The sequence below is a fragment of the Alosa pseudoharengus genome, unplaced genomic scaffold, assembly GCF_046254945.1.
Source record: "Alosa pseudoharengus isolate Yale_2024_CS ecotype anadromous, Long Island Sound unplaced genomic scaffold, YU_APseudo_1.1 YU_APseudo_1.1_scf_15, whole genome shotgun sequence".
NCBI lineage: Eukaryota > Metazoa > Chordata > Actinopteri > Clupeiformes > Clupeidae > Alosa > Alosa pseudoharengus.
Window position 1 is genome coordinate 22,154,624 of NW_027468620.1, and position 22,733 is coordinate 22,177,356.

At 42.6% G+C, this 22,733-nt stretch overlaps 1 protein-coding gene across 3 annotated transcripts in view; it reads left to right on the forward strand.

The window, feature by feature from the left end:
- Positions 1-22,733, forward strand: part of grid1a (glutamate receptor, ionotropic, delta 1a) — a 247,144-nt gene that overhangs the window by 145,828 nt on the left and 78,583 nt on the right. For all 3 annotated transcript variants that reach the window (XM_076285087.1, XM_076285086.1, XM_076285085.1), the window contains exon 4: positions 21,676-21,881. In XM_076285087.1, the coding sequence (XP_076141202.1) occupies positions 21,676-21,881 (206 nt within the window). The remainder of the gene's footprint in view (positions 1-21,675; positions 21,882-22,733) is intronic.

The following is a 22,733-nucleotide window of genomic DNA, read 5'->3' on the forward strand; positions in this document are numbered from 1 at the left end:
TAACCTAACCTGTGACTTTTTAACCAAATCAACCAATGCATTGTCACTCTACATTTCCAGTTCTGCCCCCACTTGTGTGTGTGGCAATGACATGGTCTAGCCAGCTACATTAGAGAAGATAAATAGGCCAAACAGTTTCCCAAGAGAATGTCTGAAGCTGAAGTTCCCTTCAAAAACCTTTACTTAGGATTCACTGTTAAACTAAGCAGACCAACAGAGTACATCTCAGTCATTTCCTTCGATGTTTTGTTTAAGAGAAATCATGTAGGCTAACATTCCAAGTTACAGAATAGAAACGAATGCGTTAGCTTACAGCTAATGTATATAAGAAATCCCATAGAGATGCTAATGGTTAGCATAATCGATATTAGAGCGAACTTCAGCCTATTTACAAAAGGGTTTGGCCTACATGAGAAGAGTTCTTTGTTTACAACTGACTATTAAAATACTCAAAGGCTAATGTTTTCTCTCCATGTAATACCATGTAGGAAAAAACGTGACTCATCAATGCTATTGAACAGACGTAGCTGCACAAAATCCTAAGTAGCCTACCTCTCCCTGCACATAATAAACATTAGGAGTGAGTGTGACAACGTGGACTGACCATGTGACACTTGCTCTGCTGCAGCCAGGGGCTTCTCTCGCTATAGGCTACACCTCCTGGATTTAGTGATGATTTCGAGTGTTTTTTTCCCCATAAGTAATTTAAATACTTGATAATGTCAATTTGCACATCGTTAAAACAACAATCACGATATTATCGCAGACGATATCGCCCACCCCTATGTCACATTCATTAACACAAGGAGAGACTTATCGTTGTTCAGTGTGAACCATTTAATCGTTATGGTTATCGTTCTTGGTGTGAATGGTCCTTAACAATGGCCTTTTGAAAAGATTGCATGTGATTATGTTCAAGTTCAAGTAGTTTATTACCATGTACTCATAAAAGAAATTATAAGTAGGCCTAATGAAATTACTTAAAGTAAAAAGTGTGTGTGTGTGTGGGGGGGGGGGGGGGGGGTGCACCTTTCGAGAATCAAGTAGCTTACTCACAGCATGCTGTTGTGTAGATAGAATATAGGTAGTTCTAAAACAGACCCTTAGTTCCTTGGTAGTTCAGACCCTTTTGTTGTGTTTTGGGTTTTCGCTTGTTGTTTTCTGTGGTGCATATGGGATTTCTGGTGCCCTTTAGCCTGGCGAGCCAGACCCACATTATAATGTTGGGTCTGGGCACTCACCGTTCGCAGTGGGATAATCAGTTGTCTTTCAAATTCCCTCTGCACGCAATAGGACACAATAGGATTGTAGACATGGTCATGTTTAAAGATCCTAACAGCAGAATAGGAGCCTCCTTTTTTAAGTAGATTTTCTTGAAGAGCCTCTCAGTATTTGTCTACAGATGGAGAGTCTCTCATTACTTCGAAGTGGGTGTAGTCTGGCCTAAAGAGACCAATTTCCATCCAACGTGATTAGACAGGAACCCTTCATGTTCCAATTGGGACATTTCTGAGATGCTTATCCTATTGGCATGGTGTCCCATCTCGACAGTTCTGAAACCATTGGGTTCTTGGTCATCTCCCTAACCCAAACGGTTCAATAGGTGTAGGGATCCTGTATCTTAAGTGTCAAATTTCTTAATCATGCTCAATCACCTGAGTTCATCACAGATGAAGTTTTGTGTATGCAAGGAATATCGCCCAGATTAAAGGGGAACTTGGCAACTATTTCAACGTAATAAACCCGTTTAGAAATAATTTGGATGGTTAAATGACCTGTTCCGGTGAAAATGGTGACTTTCCCCGCTGCGCCTAGCGTCCCCAGGCGGAAAACCAACCTTGCAACATTGAGACTACCGTCCCGGAAAGTGAAGTGAGAAACAAGAAACTCGTTTTAAATTGTGTTTCTTACCTTGTAACATCCACATAGTTCTGCCAAACATATGCTAACCGTTCGCTAGCTTGTAAACAAATCCATGTGCTTTATCATTACCTTTTCCCACAGTTTGAAATAGCATAATGCACAATTTCTCCAGCAGAGGGGGAAATCCTGCCAAGTTTCCCTTCAAAATTGTGTTTCTGTTATGCAGTTCATTAGCCATTTCAATTGAATTGTAAAAGTTAACATGATAATGTTGACAGGCCTGCTGTAGACATGTATAACAATATTTGATTTGGAGCTAGTATGGACATTTTAATGCATAATTTAGGTTTTTACTGCTAAGATTTCTCACAATGCAAATGGACAGTGGAGTGCAGTATTTAACACAATAATATATTATAAAGTTAAAGAAAAGACAAGGAACATTCACATGAGCCAAATAAATTGGTCTATGAAGCAATTGTACACTGTTTCCAACACAGAGCTTACTGTATTAAGAACAGATTTTTTAACATGCCAGACGGACCTCAGCCTGTTCATTTTATTTGCCAACTAAAAATAACTATTTTAGTCAATTACTTCAGCCAGCAGAAATATGAAAACATGTTTATAAGTGTGTAAGAGGCCACTGTGGTCATTCTTAGCAGTCATTACATTTAACATTTAACAAATCTGCAAATTAAATAACACAGTGTGTGTGCGTTGGTTGTGTGTGTGTGTGTGCGTGTGTAGTGTGTGTGTGGGGGGGGGGGACCAGACCTCACACTCAGAGTGAGCACTTGTGTTGATTTGCATTGAGATGTGGATCTATTTGCCAAAACTCAAGCATATTTGCGGAATTTGCTTTGAATTAGTGCCGTTCTTCTTCTGTCTTTGAGCTACTTTTTCGTGGTGATCCATGTGATCTCACCAGGAGTCCTCAGCCCTCCCAGCAGGCCTAGTTAGCCCTGAAGCCTGGCACAAGTCATCTCAGGCCCATAATTATGGGGCTAGTGTTATAATTTTCTGCATATGAACAGGAAGATGATGACCTGCTCTTAATTGGTCTCCAAGCATTTGAGAGAGATACAGACAGGGGCGGCAAGTGTTGGGGGTTGGGAGGGTGAGGGGTTGGCGGAGATAGAAGAGAAAAAAGATACAGAAATAAAGTCAATCAAGAAAAGAGCTAAATGTCTCGCGAACGATCAGTATTGCAAATGGCTCAGAGCTGTTGGTGTCAAAAATTGCTAAACGGATCACAAAGCGGTGCATGTGCAAGAACCTGGAAGCCTGCCAAATGGGAACCAATCAGCAGTCAGTCACATGCCCCCCAGGTCATTGAACATGAGATAATTATTCCATCACTAACGAACACAGCCCTGTAGCGACCCACAGCCCCCTGTCTTCCCACTGCAAAAAAAAATTGCATTGACTAAAACATACAGTAGCTCTGACTGAAAAGCATTCCGATTGCTCAGACAATTGTGAAAATGTTGTTGAATGATTTAGAAGGGCCACCTGTATTTAATTAAATCTGTTGGTGGACAATGTGACCTGACCTAAAAGGTCCAGGTCCCTCGAAGTATGCTGCATCGCACTGAGAGTGACAAACATGAACATTCTGTTTGTGATTTTGCAATCATCCATCATGCCCATAAGCAGCTGCTAAATGACATTATTCAGGACAGGCCGCTCAGAGAAATGCAGAGGGAGAATGAACAAAGACCCCAAGGAGCTGAGGTGTCTGTTCACTGAATTTTAATTAGATGCACCTACTAAACACAGGAAATGTGGCTTAACCTGTATGTTAAATTTAAGCCACACCACATGTAAATTCAGTTTTTTTCCCCCTTAGCTTATCCTACTTGAAAGAATTTAATTAATTCCCTCCCAATGCTTTTCTCTTCTCCACACCACACTCTCCTGAGACATTTGATTATATTTACTTTTTTGGAAGACAAATAATTAATACTAAAATACAATCAAATTATGCCAGAAAAGTAATTTCTGTGTCATCGTGTGTGACATTCATCCTGCATTTATTTCTCTGTGACCTTGAGAGAGTTCTAATTCTCTCCCCTATCTGAGGGGAGGCACTGTGATAATTGAATGAAGGCACAGCAGCGACTGTGAGCACAGCAGACACATGGGTGAGATCCTCCAGGGAGTGCTGCTCCACAAAAAGTGTGCTCATGGAAGAAGAAAGCTTCCCAGGATAGCATACATTTAATCCCATTTATAGCACTCACCACCTGGTGGATTCACTCAATCTCTAAGTGTAAGTGTAAGTACAATGAGCACGCTGGCCAAAACAGAACTATTGCTAATCATTGAAAAAGGCTACTGTTCCCTGTACACTGTTGTATTTGCTGGTGTAAATCCATCAAGGTCTGACAATGTTTCTGACTTTTATAGAACAGTGTACCTATTAGTTTAAAGGCATGAAAGGAAAGTTATGGTTAAATGTACAGCCAAACATTGAAGATGTTTCTCAGTGCTGCTGTCAAGCTCCCAAAAGCATTATGGAGCACTCCATTGGAATGAGATTTTGCAGGTGAAGACTTCACGGTCAAAGATGGCTGTGCAATGATTTTGTAGCCTTGATTCAGTTACTGCAGGAGATTTCCTTGAGACCACTGTCAAATCCATGCCATCATTTTTATATTTTTGTAGCTTTAGGCTACTCATTTGACTTAACTCATGTGTAGCTAAAGATTCTAGTCATTCACACATATAGGACGGAATTTAAAATGGGCTTTTTTAATCATGCCTCTATTAATTCATTATACAATTTTAGCATGTTGATGAGGCAGGTTGAGAGGTTTGGTTTAGACAAATGATATTTCAGTTTGAGCCACCTTCACATAGTTATGTTGCTATGGTGTCTGAGGCATGACCAAAAATTCTAGAGCGGAGCTGAACCAGGGCCAGTTCTCCCTATATATGTACTTCACGAGAATAAACAGCGGGAACAACAGTCGGGTAAACTTGCGTACATTTCCAGGTTTGATACAGTAGCCTATTAGGGGTTTGCACCGACGTCATGTTCTGGCCGGTAACTATGGTAACCCAACACGCGCGGCCATATTGGCGATACTCAGTGAATGAAGTACAATGGAGTATTATGCACTTTGGATATCTTACGTGATTGTAGCGTGTCTAAACAACAGAAAAGCTCATCAAAATGCGTCTAAGATGCAAAGGCATATAGGGCAGGACTTGGACCACAAGAAAAGGCGCGATACTTCGAGAAATTACGGATTATTGGCAGCGCAGATCCATATGAGTTGGGTGAGGGAGACGAAGTACCAAGTTCAACCACAAGCGCCCCCCTTCCTCTGATAACTTCTGGCATTATTGTCATTTCTCCCTGGTTTTTTAATAACTTTTGGAAGTCGATACCTACACCAGATGTTTTTCTCAGTCTGACCTATTGGTACAACCTAAAACACGGCAATAATTAACCATTTTCCTTTACGATGTCAGGGATTTACTTCAGTGCCTAATGCTTTCTAATGAGGCGAGTATCTCCAATATGGCGATGTCCAGATCTGATGACACGCCGTGCAAACCCCTAATCTCTCCAGCGCGTGTTGCTTTCCTAGCGTAGGCCTACCTAACAGGGCAGTGAATCCCCTGACCTGTCTGCGGTTGCTTGCCAGCCTTCACCAGTCACAGTAGCCTACATGGCAAAGTTGTGAAATATGTAAGGGATAATGGACTCCACGGTGGTCTGTTCACAGAAATTAATGCACGGTCGAGGTTGTAAAACGGCCCCGACGCGAAGCGGTGTTCTGTGAACAGACCACCGTGGAGTCCATTATCCTGCTTATTCCACTGTTGCCACTTGCGTTGTGTTCATTTCCTGTTACAATTTAAACGTTTTAATCGCTAAAACTGTCTTGTTTGTAGAACTAATTTCTTCCGACACATATCAACTAATTTCTCAACTTGCAGGACAAACAGCCGTTACTAGTTCTAAATGGATTGTTGCTACGGCCAAAGGCCAGTCGTTAGTTCTATCTCTCCCGTTGTCAAGCGGGCGTATCCCAAGATTCTGATGAACTTTAGCTTTGAAACATGCTATTTTACTTAGCCTGTTGTCATCAATCTAGCTAAAAGCCACCTCCGTCATATTCAACCAAGCAGTGGAATAAGTAAGGGATAATGGACGACACGGTGGTCTGTTCACAGAAGTTAATGCACGGTCGAGGTTGTAAAACGGTCCTGACGCGAAGCGGAGGGCCCTTTAAACCTCGTAAGTGCATTAATGTCTGTGAACAGACAATCGTGGAGTCCATTGTCCCGCTTATTCCACTGTTGCCACTTGCGTTGTGTTCATTTCCTGTTACAATTTAAAAGTTTTAATCGCTAAAACTGTATTGTTTGTAGAACTACTTTCTTCCGACATATATCAACTAATTTCTCAACTTGCAGGACAAACTGCCGTTACTAGTTCTAAATGGATGGTTGCTACGGCCAAAAGCCAGTCGTTATTTCTATCTCTCCCGTTGTCAAGCGGGCGTATCCCAAGATTCTGATGGACTTTAGCTTTGAAACATCGCTATTTACTTAGCCTGCTGTCATCCATCTAGCTAAAAGCCACCTCAGTCATATGCTACAATGTTACTATGTTCTGAACGTCTTCATTTTACAGCTTGGATGCAACGTGACAGTTCATTTAAACTTCACAACGAGTTTGGCGAATTAATATACAAGTGTGATACGGCCAAAAAAATGGATCTACTTCATAGGTGTGCAAATAACATACGGTTAATGGTCGTTCTAAATTACGTAGGACAATGGGAAATTCAAACAAGCAGTGGAATAAAATCGCATATTCCGTTTTTTAAATGCAGGCGACTGGGTACATGTATATATAACGGCATCTCTAAATGCGTTCATAATAACGTGCAGCTCGGGATGAAACTAGCAGTTTTTCAGCAGAAGTGCAGGACCCGTTGAACCTAATCGGTGATTTCACTCTTCCCATACATCTTTAAAAGAAGTAAATGGTTTTTCAGTGTTTCAGTCAAGCTTTAGTTGGTTTAGATACAACCTACAATTGAACGCACGCAAAATGGAAAGTAGCCTATTTATTAACTTTGCTGTGCTGCATACTGGACAATAGATGCACAACGTAAATTAGGCCTATATGAAGTACAGAGTTTCCGCTAGAAAAAAATGGTGCCGGTCAATGTGACCGGCAGAGGTTTCGTTTTCCGGACATTTTGATGATATGCCGGTCAAATATCCTATTATCGCTTCTTAATTAGTCAAGTTGAGGAAAACTGGAGACAGGCTATGTAGCTTAAAGAATGACATAATCAGGCTGAATAGAATGGAACATGTTCATTAGCCTAACTTACGTAAACATGCCTGTAGAGTTGTGGCACTATCACTTTAATTATCAGTGTTGATGTTAACGTCATTAGGTGGCGACCCCTGTATGGTGAAGCGGGTAACGTGAATAAACCAGTCTAGTGTCTACACTCACACGAGCTGCATGTGTAATTTACACGACACTTTACATGGTGTCAGAAGTGTCTGATAATGGCTCAAGGACTCGTATCGATCCACTAGTTTTTGATGACAACGTTGCCGACAACTGGCGGAAATTTGAGAAAGAATGGATAATCTACTGCAACGCAGGACTGTCGGATAAATCTAAGAAAGTTCAAGCCTACACGCTACTGAACTTAGCCGGCCCGGAGGCTGTTGAAAAGTCGGAATCCTTTGTTTATGGAGAGGGGGAAAGCCACGAAAAACCAGAGACTCTACTGGTAAAGTTTGCTGAATTATGTTTGCCAGCGAAAAACGTTATTATGGACAGGCATGCTTTTAACACCGCTAGTCAGGGAACCGGTGAGTCTATTCAGGCTTATGTCTCCACTTTGAAAATATTGGCGAAGAAATGTGATTTTGGCGCGCTCCATGATGAATTGATAAGGGACCGTATCGTCTGTGGGATACAGAGCGACACCCTCCGCAAACAACTATTACGTGAAAAAAATCTCACCCTTGAACTGGCAGTTAGCATTAGCATGCTCCATGAGCAGTCGGAAAAAAGTTCTAAGGAACTCCATAAGGAAGCTGAAGTGTGCTCAATTCAGAAGGCTCGCTGTGGCAATTGTAATGGCCAACACTCACCTGACCGCAGCAAATGCTTTGCTCTCAATAAGATATGCAATAACTGTGGAAAACTTAATCACTTTGCTAGGTGTTGTCGCTCTGCAACAGCACAGGCCACAGCTCGCCCCAAAGCACCCACGTCATACAGAAGAAGAGAAATGGGTAGAGTAAACGAATTGACTACTGAACCAGACAGTCAGATGGGTGATACTTTTTACTGTGACACAATACTCACTCCCGCACAGAAGGGGGAAATCTTCGCCACGCTGGAAATGAAGAACGGAAATGGACAACTGAAGGTAAAAGTGGACACTGGTGCCAAATGTAATGTGCTGCCCAGAAAACTGCTGCATGCAGTTGACCACACAGTGCATGTGGATCCAAATGAAAAGGTCAATCTAGTGGCTTATGGAGGTGAGTCAATCAAAACTGATGGCACTGTAACACTGCAGTGTACACAGGGACAGTTCAAGTTTCATGTGGTCAATAGGGATGTAAAACCTATACTGGGACTACAAGACAGTATTGCTATTGGTCTCATACATCTCGGACCTGACGTCCACATGCTGCAACAAGAGGCTCCAGAAATACTGGAGTACAAAGACCTTTTTGACACCAATGTCATAGGTAAATTGCCTGTGATATATCATATGAGACTAGATGACACCGTTGCCCCCACAATATGTGCTCCCCGCAGGATCCCCATTGCCATGAAAGATAAGGTTAAGGCGGAGCTGGACCGAATGACTGCCCTTGGTGTCATTACACCAGAAAACGACGCAACAGAATGGGTGTCTGCCATGGTTGCAGCAAAGAAAAAAGATGGAACGGTGCGACTTTGCATCGACCCAGTGCATCTAAACCGAGCCCTCCTCAGACCCCGTCATCCGCTCAAATCAATTGACCAAATCATTGCGGACATGCCGGGTGCAAAAATATTTAGCATCTTAGATGCCAAATGTGGGTTTTGGCAGATACCCCTTGACCGCACCTCCTCCAAGCTCACAACATTCATGTCACCTCATGGCCGATATAGGTTCCTGAGAATGCCATACGGCATATGCACAGGCAGCGAGGTCTTCCAGAACGTGATGGAACAGCTATTCGCTGGACAACCTTGCGAGATCGTGGTCGATGACATCCTCATCTGGGGACGTACATTACAAGAACATGATGAACGCCTAACACAGGTTTTGAACAGGATCCGTGCCATCAACCTAAAGCTCAATCCTGACAAGTGCAAATTCAGAGTCAACTGTGTACACTATGTAGGCCACCTGTTAACCGCTGATGGTGTTAAGCCAGATCCTGAAAAGATCAAAGCTGTCTGCGAGATGGAGAAGCCACAGGACAAACAGGCCCTACAGCAGTTTCTGGGCACGACAAACTATCTATCCAAATTCATTCCCCAGTACAGTGACATGACTGGCCCCCTGAGACAGCTGATACATCACGACGTGGAGTGGCACTGGCATGATGCCCATGATGCGGCGTTCAGCAAACTGAAGCAGGCACTGACTAATCCTCCTGTGCTGCAATTTTTTGACACATCAAAGCCAGTGGTCATATCAGCAGACGCCTCCCAACACGGTCTTGGGGCGGTGTGCCTCCAACACGTGAGGCCTGTGGCATTTGCGTCACGTGCCCTCACACCAACTGAGTCCAGGTATGCTCAGATTGAAAAGGAAATGTTAGCACTGGTGTTTGCAGCTAAAAAATTTCATGATTTCATCTATGGCCGCCCTGTTACTGCTGAAACGGATCATCAGCCCCTTATAACTATCCTGAGGAAACCACTGCACACCGCATCACCACGCCTGCAGGGTATGATGCTAAAGTTGCAACGTTACGACTTGGATGTGATGTACAAGCGTGGCAAGGACCTGTTTGTTGCAGACACGTTGTCACGTGCACACTTACCTGAGTCTGAGCCCCCACTTACTGATGACTTACTAGAAGTGATGACTGTCCAGGTTCTCTCCTCACGTCGTACAGATGAATTACGAAATGCAGTGAAGAGTGACATCACCTGCCAACAGCTCTCTGCAGTCATTTTGCAAGGCTGGCCCAGCACCTCCAAGGAGCTGCCGCAACAGTTGTGACCGTTCTTCTCCATGAAGGAAGAGTTGACGTTGGAGGATGGACTGCTCCTACGTGGGCAAAGGTTAGTAATACCTGCAGCACTGCAAAAGTTTTATGTTGGCCAGCTACACCAGGGCCATCCCGGGATTGAAGCCACCAAACGCAGAGCTCGAGAGACTATGTACTGGACCTCAATGTACACAGATATCGAAAGGGAGGTGTTTCGTTGTGCTGCATGCAACGCTTTGACAGCACACCACACAAAGGAACCAATGCACCTCCATGACATCCCTGAACTGCCATGGTCATTTACTGCAGCTGATATATTTGAGTGGCGTGCCAAAATGCATCTAGTCCTGGTGGACTCCTACTCAGGGTGGTTCGAGCTGGACTACCTCCCCAACATGACCAGCAACACGGTCATTGCAAAGCTGAAGCGACACTTTGCAACACATGGTGTGCCCCACACCCTCATGACTGACAATGGGACCCAGTTCACTGGAAGGGACTTTGCAGACTTCTCACAAGCATGGGACTTTAGACATCCGCAGCAGTCCTTATTACCCACAATCTAATGGTCTTGCTGAGCGTGCAGTGAGATCCGCTAAGCACCTGCTGGAGAAGTGCCACCGTGATGACACAGACATCCAAGCAGCCATTCTCCACACTCGCAACATTCCCCGTGATGGACTCCCTTCCTCTGCTCAGCGCCTCATGTCCAGGCAGACCAGGACCTTCCTGCCAGCAACCACGGACATGCTCAGGCCTGCTATCCAAGTCAACGTGGCTGCTGCCATCTCCAAACACAGAATGAGGGGGAAAGTGTATCATGACCGCAGTGCTCACCGCCTCTCTGCACTAAGACCAGGTCAAACAGTCAGAGTGCAGACTGAACGTGGTTTTGATCAAGTGGCAAGAGTGGAAGGCCCAGCTCAGCAGCCTAATAGCTACGTAATAGCATCACAAGGAAAGAGATATATCAGGAACAGGCGACATCTCCTCCGTGTTGATGAAAACCCAACGGCAAGCTCTGAGGAGGACGTGCCACTAAGGTCCACCTCATCAGTACCTGATAGAGAAACTGCCCAAAATGCCAACCCACCACCTACACCTCCTAGCATCACACCAGTGGTCAATACTGCGGACTCATCTGAGAGACAGTTGGTGGTGACTCGAGCAGGCAGAGTTAGCCAACCCAATCAGCGTTATCAGGACTATATCAGTACTAGGCTGAAAAACTAAACTAAAATCAAAATGTGGAAATGATAAGTATGTTCGTTAACTAAACTAACTTTGTTTGCTCATACTGCACCCTACTATTAATGTTGTGTGTCACCTTTTGTTCTGTGGTAGGTGTCCCGGACAGATCATTTCAGTATGTGGTTTTGTTCCGGTTTTGTTATGTGATGCCTACAGCTCAGGTTATGAAATGTGTTGTGTGGACTGTGTTAAGTTTATTTACATCTCATCTGGAAGAAAGAGGATGTAGAGTTGTGGCACTATCACTTTAATTATCAGTGTTGATGTTAACGTCATTAGGTGGCGACCCCTGTATGGTGAAGCGGGTAACGTGAATAAACCAGTCTAGTGTCTACACTCACACAAGCTGCATGTGTAATTTACACGACACTTTACAATGCCTAACAAGATCTAGCCAGTATGTACGTTTTCATGGACAGCAAGAGTCCGCTTCGTTCATTGTTTTAAAAAGGCTACGTTGTTTGTTGCTGCTACCCACGTTATCTCCAGTGGTTCCACTGTTTAACTTGCACAGATGCGCACACACAAGAATGAGCGCTCACACCACTACCCCCTAAGGCTATGCCTCTTTATTTGATAACAATAAATTAAGAAATGTTTCCTATTCTGGGAAATGTTTAGTTTCTTTTTCTTTTGGTCCGCGGTTCAATGATACCGTTTAATTGTGCCGGAAATTATCCGCGGACCAGCAATCTCCTCGTCGAGGAGGCCCTAACCCTGCAGATCATAGACAGAGAAAGCATAGGCCTACTGTATGCTTCGGGTACAGAACACAGTTGCATGTCCAGTGTACACGGAGAATGACAGTGTCTTGGAGCGGCCGCAACCCCGCAACTCCACTTCCAACGTCATGATTCCGACAGATACGCCCGACACTTCTGCTTTTCATCTGGTGGTGGTGGAGTTGACCGGACATCTGAGGCTTCAGACGTTACCAATTTATCATCATCCATCACGTCTGGCCTCTAAAACTTTTAAGGCTAGTCTGCCTGGGCCTGGCCATGTTTGAACCACCTCACTCATTTGTTTGTTGTTTAACATGGACGTTTTAAGCGTGCGCTTCCTATTTGAAATGCAGCATAGGCTATGCGTGTTGTTTAATAGCTTTCAAACGATACATTTAAAAACATAGCCAGAGGACGGATTGCTTAGGCTTACATTTTAAGGCTTATTCTCAAATTCAGATTGCGTTAGGGGGACGGGATTATTAGCCAATTTCAATCGGACAATTTGACCGGAGAGATTTAATTTTGTCGGACATTTCATTTTTTTTCCGGCCAATGTCCGGTAATTACCGGACAACGGAAACCCTGAGAAGTATTAAAATGATAGTTTCAAATAGTCTATGTTTGAAAATGTTTTGAAGGGAATCAGGGGGAGCCAGTTCAGTAGGCATAGCCTACTGAATGCCTTTGGCTAGTAGCCTACTACAGACAGGTAAAGAACAGTCAGCCTCAGCCAGTAGGCTATAAGCACAACCAGACCCTTAAAAAAAAAAAACTGCATTACTTCAAGTGTCAAACTGCAGATTTCTGAGTATCAAAACCACATTTTTGGAGGAAATATTTGCAGTTCTTATGCAGGAAATGCCGTATTTTGGACACAACAAAACAGCATTGTACTGCATAGTACTGTACTTTACTGCAGAAATGCAGTATTTTCAACATGGGGGCAGCCGTGGCCTACTGGTTCGGACTTGTAACCGGAGGGTTGCCGGTTCGAACCCCCGACAGTAGGCACGGCTGAAGTGCCCTTGAGCAAGGCACCTAACCCCTCACTGCTCCCCGAGCGCCGCTGTTGTTGCAGGCAGCTCACTGCGCCGAGATTAGTGTGTGCTTCATCTCACTGTGTGTTCACTGTGACATGGCATTTGTGTAACAAAACTTAGGAAATTTTTTTTTAACTAATATCAAACACTCCTTGTGTAGCTGTAGCTCAATGCGTTTGTGTCCTCATAGCATGTGTATCAATTCAGCTCTCCGCTGTTTAAGTGTGCATTATTTTATTCATGACCATCATCCTTCAGCAGTAACTTTGTTTGCAAAGTAGTTACTGGTGGTAGGGTTTTAATATGTTCCTCGCTATGAACATTTCTAGAACTTTTGCACATAGTCCTGCAATTAACTCGAACATCAAGCACAAGTCGTGGCACAATCTCTTTGGAACATGCAGAGTGAGCATCACTATCAGGTCAACAAATCTAATGGTAGCTTGAGACTGAAATTGGACTGGTATCAGAACAAAAACTACATTTTATGTGTATTTAAATGGCCTACCTATTTTTCCTGTGTTCTCTGGACAAATTCTAATTAAGAAAGTGAGAAATAAACAATATGGTTCTTATAGTATTGCTGTAACAAAACATGTAAGGTGCCTGAGACTTTTGCACAGTACTGTACATATGACCCAGTTTGTTTTAACATATTAGTTAAATCCCACAAAATCCCAGCAGCCTTGGAAATTCAGCCAGATGTTAGTCCATCTGCATGAAAGTCAATGAAAACCATAAACCTAAGAATAGTATCAGAAAACTAAAAAGTGACAGCTAGCATGACACAATATCCCACTGGTTTTGCCTTGGAGGGTCACATATGTGATTGGACACTGATGAGGACACTGTGGGGCAGTTTTCTTTTTATAACACTGTGTTTTTGTGAACACAGTGTTATCAGCGCCATGACCAAACCGCAGAAAGCACATGCTGTGCCTCTTCATTTTACATGCTATTTATCATACCTGTAGCTCATCGTGTAATCAGCGCCTTTCTCTGACCCCTACCGTAATTTGCACTGCTCACAACTGAACGGCATGATTCCATCACAAGTGCAGTTGAACAGAGTCAACTGATGATGACAACATTAATAAGGAATGAGACGTTTAGCGGTCATGAAATAATACAATAGACCTCTGAAGTACAAAAAGGAACCAAAGCTGCCATCTTTGCCCATATAAGGAGATCCAGGTGTTAGGGTTGGTAAAGGTTATCCCCACGGCTGCAATTTGGCCGTAGGTACAAGGCCATAGGCTACTGCGTTCGCTTTCTGCGGTTTGGCCTCGGCGCTGATAACACTACGTTCGCAAACGTATGTATATCTGGCCCTGTGTTTTTACTACACCTTCCTCTAGTTCTTTAGGAGCAACCAATCAATTATTTCGCTTGGAAAAATAATGCAATATACCCCATGACAGCTGAGTAAAAAGCACACACATCTGAAAACAATAAAGCTTCTCTCTCAATACCTGACTGCAGGAGAATTTAAATTAAAACCATACCCTGGCAGAAGATGAGAGCAAAATTAGCTGTCAATGTGATGGTTGTAGAGACGTTTCAACATAGGACTACACAGCTGTTTTTTTTAATGATTTGTTGAGATGTCATTAATGTTTTTTTTTTATCTTTTTGTTTTACCTAATTACTGTGCAACAAATTAAGATTGACAGTGATGATGGGGTGATTTGGGTGATACACAAGACCATAAAACATAACAGCCAAATAAACATCTCTTCAGTATGTGCGTCCTTATAGTTTACCCAAAATAAAGGAACTCGGATGGTCCTCAGTAGGCTCATTTGAAAAAGCAGTAAACATTATCATTTGATGTTGTAATTTAGCATCATACCATTAATTGTTATGATTAATCTCTCAGTCCAATGGTATTCCTGTAATTAGTGTGGATCTGTTGGATCTCTCTGTGTGTGTGTGTGTGTATGTGTGTGTGTGTGTGTGTGTGACACATATGTGCTTGTGTTATGATTACCATCCATTACTTGGATCAGTTTGCATTGTGTGAAAGACTGTAATTTTGTTTGGGTTTGTGTGTGAGAAAAACTGTAATTCTGTATGGGTTTATGTGTGTGTCAGGGAGACTGTTATGTTCCGTCCCCATAGGAGTTAGAAGTTTGTATGACTCACATATTCATCAGAGGAGACATTTTTGCTCTTCGCCCTTTCCCCTCTCTTTCTCTCCATTTCTACCCCCTCCCCTCCTCTCTCTCTCTCTCTCTCTCTCTCTCTCTCTCTCTCTCTCTCTGTCTTTCTCTCTCTCGGCCCCATATGGAGGAAGACACGTGTAGACACACACGTCGTCTTGAGCTCAGGGTGAACATGCTCAAATGGAGCGCTTCACCTCTCGTCACACTCTGTTGTGCTCCCCATGACTCTGACTGAAAGTATCTGAGGAGAACGGAAAGGAGGGAGATGGAGGGAGAAAAAAAAAACACTAGAAGGAGACGAGAAATAGAAGTGGAGGCAGGGGAATGCCAACAGGCAAGCCAAGAGAGAGGGAGTCAGCTGAAGAGCGAGAGAGAAAGAGAGAGAGAGAGAGAGAGAGAGCATGAAAAACAGTGAGAGAGGGTGCAGGGAGGGAAATATAAAGAGAGATGGCTCTGTGCTCTCCCTCTTTGATTAGGCTCTTAGCGAGCTCCACCAGGGCCCCCGCTGTGGAGACTCTCGTCTCTCTCCAAGGGCCGCCCCAGCTGCCAAAGAGGCACCGAGCTGGAGCCAGCGCTCCCCACTGGAGATCCGCAGCGAGAGCACCAGTCTCTCAGAACAGCTGTGTGACCAACGCGCTGCTGTCAAGAATTACCCTGCAAAAATGCACAAGCACACAGACAAGTGCTCTCGAGTAAACGCCACTGTGTTTTTTTTTTAAGAATAATGTGTGTCCCTAAATGATACAGGTTTTTTTTTTTTTTTTCAAGCATGCCATCTGTACTTACGTAAAACGGACGTCACCACAGGCATACAGGAAAGATTATGGCTGTTCAGAGAGCAATTTTGCAAGGTTAAAAAAACTGTAAAGGCTCTCTCTCTCTTTCTCTCTCTCGTTCTCTCTCTATCTCTCTCCAATTCTTTGAAACTTGATCCAATATAGGACTGCCACAATATTGATCACTCGATTACTCGATCACTGATCAACATTTTTTTTCCCACCATGTTCTGACATTTTTATCAGTCAAACAACTAATCGATATAATAATAGGCAGATTTATCAACTATGAAAATTATAATCAGTTGCAGCTATTTTCCAATATACTGGACATCCAGCCCCACCTGTCTGAAAACTCAGTCTCAGCGTTCCAGAGTATCAGATTGAGCATGTTGCTAGGGTGATCGTTCATGTAGAAGATTAATCACATGAAATGATAATTATGAGTGGTGATAAATCATTCACACATGATTAACCACTGATGATGATTGACAGATATTCCTCACACCACAGTTTGTATAGAGTGCACATGTTTCAGGCAATTGTAGCAACATATTTAACACTGCTACTGTGAAATTTTCACCAGTGATTTGTTAGTGCACATAATTTAGCCTGGTATGATGAACATGTACATTACTTTATCTAAAATGCATTAATATTTTAACCAGTTATGTTTTACATAATGCTTGGAATATCTGACCAACTGCTGGTGGTTTGACCAACTGCTGTTTTTTTACCACATCTTGGTACAATGGCAGAGCTCTTAACCTATCACTATGTGACAGCAAGGGTCATATGTGGATGAAGGAAGAACTTTCAGAATGTGACCATTACTGTGTCAAAGACAATGAGGAGTCCAATCCAGTGAAGTGACACTGTGATCTGAAGGACATGCATGAAGGGCACTGAGTACAGAGAGTCGGGAAGACAGTCCAGTGGCAAGAAAATGGCTGTAATTTCAGTATTGCTGAGAGTGCAGAAGGGCTAAAGAGAAAGAGTGCTTGATCCCCACACAGCGGTGTGACTGACTTTAGTAAGGAACAGCAATTGAACGATCTCAAATCCTGCCCCCTTTTGCCCTGCCGTCCAATAACAGTTAAGCAAGTAATGTAATCCTAAAGAACCTCGACCAATAACACCCTTTCCTGCCATGATGGAGTGTGCGAGGCTCACTCCTCTGTCTTCAAAATAAAATCAAATTTTGAAGATGGATAAAAAATATGTGCCATCTTCTTCACTGAGAACCGAATGGTTTGCCTTAATTCATGTGTCCCACTGGTTAGCACTCTGGACTTGTAACCGGAGAGTTGCTGGTTCGAGCCCCGACCAGTGGGCCGCGGCTGAAGTGCCCTTGAGCAAGGCACCTAACCCCTCACTGCTCCCCGAGCGCCGCTGTTGTAGCAGGCAGCTCACTGCGCCGGGATTAGTGTGTGCTTCACCTCACTGTGTGTACACTGTGTGCTGTTTGTGTTTCACTAATTCACCGATTGGGTTAAATGCAGAGACCAAATTTCCCTCACGGGATCAAAAAAGTATATATACTTTATACTATATGTTGTTTTACTTCATTTATAAAAGGGGAAATAGGCTCAGCCATACTCCCCCTCTCTGCTGCTATCAGCATGCAGAGTGCATCTTTGGGCAGGTTTGCAGTCCAAACCAAGCTCTGACTACACACAGTAGGCTACTAGTCATCCTTCACCAGTGAATAGGCTATCTATAGCACCCAGAAGCTAACCCATGTGGCATCTGGTGAGACAGAACCACAGGCATCTGTGAAGGTTGGTGCTAGATCAGATCCGCCTGGACGGACAAAGGGGCGGGCGTTCCTGATGGCGCTCAAACTGTACCTCAGCTGACGTTCTACTCGTAGCTGACAACTAGTTTTTAAAACACCAGCGCAGGAAACAGAATAGAATTGTTTCGCCTAACAGCATGATGCGTTCATAATGTGTTGTGAAATAAATGTTGCTATACAGAATAATGCCTCTGCTGTGTGAAGCCTATCTGACAGATCCAGCAACAAAATTGTAGAAGATATCACCAGGGTCGAAAACAGAATATTTCATAATGTAGCCTATGGTTAAATAAATGTTGTTATAACAGTCATACCGTGTAATATATTGGCTATTTGAAGCCTATCTGACAGACCCATCAAAGAAATTGTAGAAGATATCTGAGTGTTCTCTGCCTACACAAAAATAGGCTACTATGCAATACTAACATTCTCAAGGGCCTTTACTCTCAAGGGTCATTACTAATTCCTTTTAGCTGATACCTTCATGCAGTAGCCTACAGATGTACATTTTCATTTGAGTGGTTACTTAAGACCGTCTCACAAGACAAGAGGTTATTTTTTTTATGTTGTGCTCCAGCGAATTTTGGCTAATTAGATTACCAGCAACGTATTTGAACAAAGATGTAATTGCTATTTTAAGATAGAGAAGTCAACCGGATAAGACGGGGCAGAGAAAACTATTCGGGTTATAGCTGTTTTGTGCAGAGACTAGGCATTAAGGACATGGTTAGATCAAAGCCACAAGCTGGCTACAAGCTGTTGAAATGTTAAGTGCTGCACTGTCTAGATTAGGTGTCCCATATGAGGTATTCCACAGCTAGTCTTCACCACCCTCAAGGTGATTACAGATGACCGGGAATGCAAGGCTGGCCAGAAAGCCAAGAGAATCTTATTCTCATGAGTTACAGAGGTGCCATTACCCCAGGTACCACCACTGAGAAACCTCTACCGCACAGGGAAGGAGTTTTCAAGCAACAAAATTAACAGCATAATATGTAATAGAAGTGTGTCCGCATTTGACCTGTGATTTTACTTACAGTATTTTATGAAGTGCTCAACACTGCATTTATTGTGTTTGTTTTCAGAATGATGAATATCTTGGCAAGTCTTATGTGCAGTCAATAACACCTTCCTGTCAAACGTTTCCTTTGGCAGATGGAAAATCAGATAATGACAGTGGGGAAAGCTGTGTCTAGTAGTAATTTAAGAAATTGTCAGGAACAGTCAACAGCCAATGCATTCTCTTACACACTTTTTAGAAAAAACATAGGTGTGCATGTGACACAAGGGGCCTTGTTTTGATGATCTAAACATGTGGTCTGAAGCGTTTGGTTAAACTGCATTTAGGGCAGGGGTGTCAAACTCAAATTACTTATGGGCCACTGGCCAGGCAGTCTTTTTACAGTGGGCAGTGCAATATGGCATCAGGAAAAATATTATGTTATATTAAAATAGTCATTAAAACCCTTGATAAATACTGTGTAGCTGTGCATTGTTATTTAACATTAGCTTATATTTAACATTAGCTTGTTTTTATCAAGTAAATTCATATTAGCTCATTTTACTTTAGGGCACATCAGTTTTACATTCTGCCATTGTACTTGAGACTGACGATTACTCTAGAACTAGCTTCACAGGTGCATCACATTCTTTTCTGGCACTTCGAAAAAGTTCTACTGAATGAAGTGTCTCTGAAGTTTTGGTGCTTTTCTCTCCCTCTCATAGGCGACTGCATGTTTGGTAACCTAGCAGTTTACCCCGGCCACAACATTTGAGGGCTGGAAATTTGGTCCGGAGTCGCTCTGTTCAGAAGTCTATGCCCAATTAAAATGTGTTCGGCCAAAAGCAATGAAGTTGTTTGGGGTATGATTTATATGATGATGGGCAGATTAGTCATTGAAGTAGTCATCTATGTCACCTGAATGATTTGGTTTACAAGAGAAGTGTAATGTTTAGATTTCACTATTATGTCTGTTATACAAGATATTGACAGCACAATAACTTTAAAAGATAAAAACGGAAAACAGCAAAAAAGGCATTTGACATCCTCAAATTGTATTTGGGATACATTTGGGCTTCTAGGTGAGGTTGAAACACGACTCATAATCAAATTCCAATTGCATATTACCAGGCAAATTCTGATAAGAATTTTAATATGACTACGCCAGGCAACATGTTTGGTCAGGACAGGTTGTTGCCTCATAACAAACGATGAAGAAGATATCACATTGTCCACTTTTCTTCAAACTTCCTCCTTCTTGCTCCTGATCAGCATTTCCTTTTGCATCTGAAAGATGTTTGCTTATGTTTATAGTTAAGTGACAAATAGCATGTTTGTGCAAGGAATAGCTCTATTGGTTCCCTTGTAATTGTAAGCTATTTTGATTATATCCCAAAGCTAACATTAGCTGAGTATTCTGAAGGAGCTAATGACAAAACACAAAAGGCAGAATTAATATGCGGGCTGAATCTCATCGTAACCACTGATTTAGGGTGTGTCCGAATCCACTTTGGCTGCATGCCAAACATATGGTTCAAAATGGTTGTACTTACGTTTTAATCATGGGTGTGTTTTGGATATAACCAACAAGAGTGCCATCTCCCTTTCCCTTTAAAAGCCAGGAACACTTGCACCATGGTGCATTGCTAGTATAATAACAAGTGAAAGCATTTCAGCCGAAGCAATCCGCTCGCACACACAAACCTGCAATAGCAGGATTTCACCAAAGTTTGCTTTGCTAAAAACATACTGAATGTGTGTGACAAGCATGGTTTTCACATATTTTCTTTACCCACCTAGGCATATTGAGCTGGTAGGCAACAGCAAAACAAGGTGTTACATTTAGTTATTAACTTTCACAGTACTGACTGAGGGTTACAAATAAAAACATTATTAAAAAAATTAAAAAGCAACACTCACCCCAATTACATCTGAAAAAGTCCAAGGACATTCAGCCAATCACACTAGTTAAGCACATAGTTTCTAGGGCCTCATCACAGTAGGCTTTTTTTATAATTTAAAACAGGTTTGTCTTGGTTAATGGCATAATTATTTTCAGTTGGAATTAAGATACCGATGCATGAACAATGCACGTGACTTTTTTCACCAACTCACCCGTACATACACAAGTCGATTTGCTATTTAGACAACATGCACAGTGGACGGGAAAATGTTATCTGCTTTGGCCACAAATAGAAATGTACACTTGCCTTCCGCCTGGCATCACGATGTGCCAGGCAAGATAAGGCCCAAGATGTACCATCGCCCTGAAGTCAACACCTCTCTGTATTTGCCACCTGTCAATGCATACAGTGACAGACAGAACCACTTTTTTTCTTGCCAGTCCTGGGGTTATTTTCAATACACTCCTATCAGTTGTGTGTTATTTGGTGGAAAAGGTTTCTGCTGCCCACTTCAGAAGACTAAGTTAACGATGCGTGACTGACATCGTATTTGAAGAGCAAGATGCAATGTGTGGAGTACAGCAGTCTGGCGGTTTAAATAAACTCCTTTTACCTCCCATGCCCATCCATAATTGTGCTTTCAAATTGTCTCAGCGTTAGACATTTCTTTTAGCCCCTCGTGGACAACCAAATTAAATGGTAGACTATCAAAATGCTGCTTAGTCAAATATGTATAGTGCTTGAGAACCATTTTGGAATATTCTTTAATATTCAGTAATGAAAAGTGGGAGTGATCGGTGTATGAATGAAAATGCTTTATTAATGCTTTTTTACAATTAAGTACAAATTAAGAAATATAACCCTTTCCAATATTCTCATTAAATGTATGATAACATCTCTTTCTCTCTCTCTCTCTCTCTCTCTCTCCAGACATCCGTGGGCTGCAGACGTTTCTGGACCAGGCGTCTCGGCAGGGCCTGGATGTGTCTCTGCAGATGGTGGATCGTAACGTCAGCAAGGTCTTCTCCACTCTCTTCAGCACCATGCGCATGGAGGAGCTGAACCGCTACAGGGACACACTGCGCCGGGCCATCCTGCTGCTCAGCCCCCAGGCCGCGCAGAGCTTCATCCACCAGGTACGGCAATGTCGACATAGACACACACGCACGCACGCACACACGCACGCACACACAAACAAATACACAGTAACTGACACAAATGTAGAGAAATGCACACAGATATGTGCATAAAGGGACCTACATGAGGGAGACACAAAAATGAATACACATACAACCATATGTAGATGCACGCAAGTTATTTACATGGACACATCATAAAAGCAGCAGCAACTATTTATATACCATATAGATTTCTAATAATGATCACCATGCGTATAATGTTCTTACCTTTAAAGCTTAAAGTATAGTAATAACTAGCAGCAACAGTGCTACACTGAGGAGGCATCTTTAAAATCATGCCCCCAGAGTTTAGCACTATAGCTGCCATGCTGCTCTAGCTGTTGGCTGCAGCAACTCAAGCTAGGTAACACCCTTTTTTTCCGTACTGACATACCATCTAGAAACAGATATCTATGTGGAAAATTTTACTTTAATACTACAGTACCCCTATGAGTAATACATTGCATTTATAATGAATAAATAGTCTATGTGTCATGGAACTCATTAGTTATTATCCTGCATTGAAAGCTTTATGACAAAAAGCATTGCTTTAAAGACTGTGGCTCAGAATATTTTCAGATCACTGTACAGAATGAAAAGCTTATGCAATTAAAATGGGATTGAATAAGTCTGTCTGAAAGACATTCTGTTGTATAATATTTTTTTGTTATAGAGGAGCCATACCATTTAGACTGTACATGAAAAGGCTGGGACATAATAATGGGATACAAATCTGACATTTCGTATTATGTTATTTTCCCTTGAGACACACCCATGGTGTTTTGAAGGTTTGGCCTGAATCTATTTGAA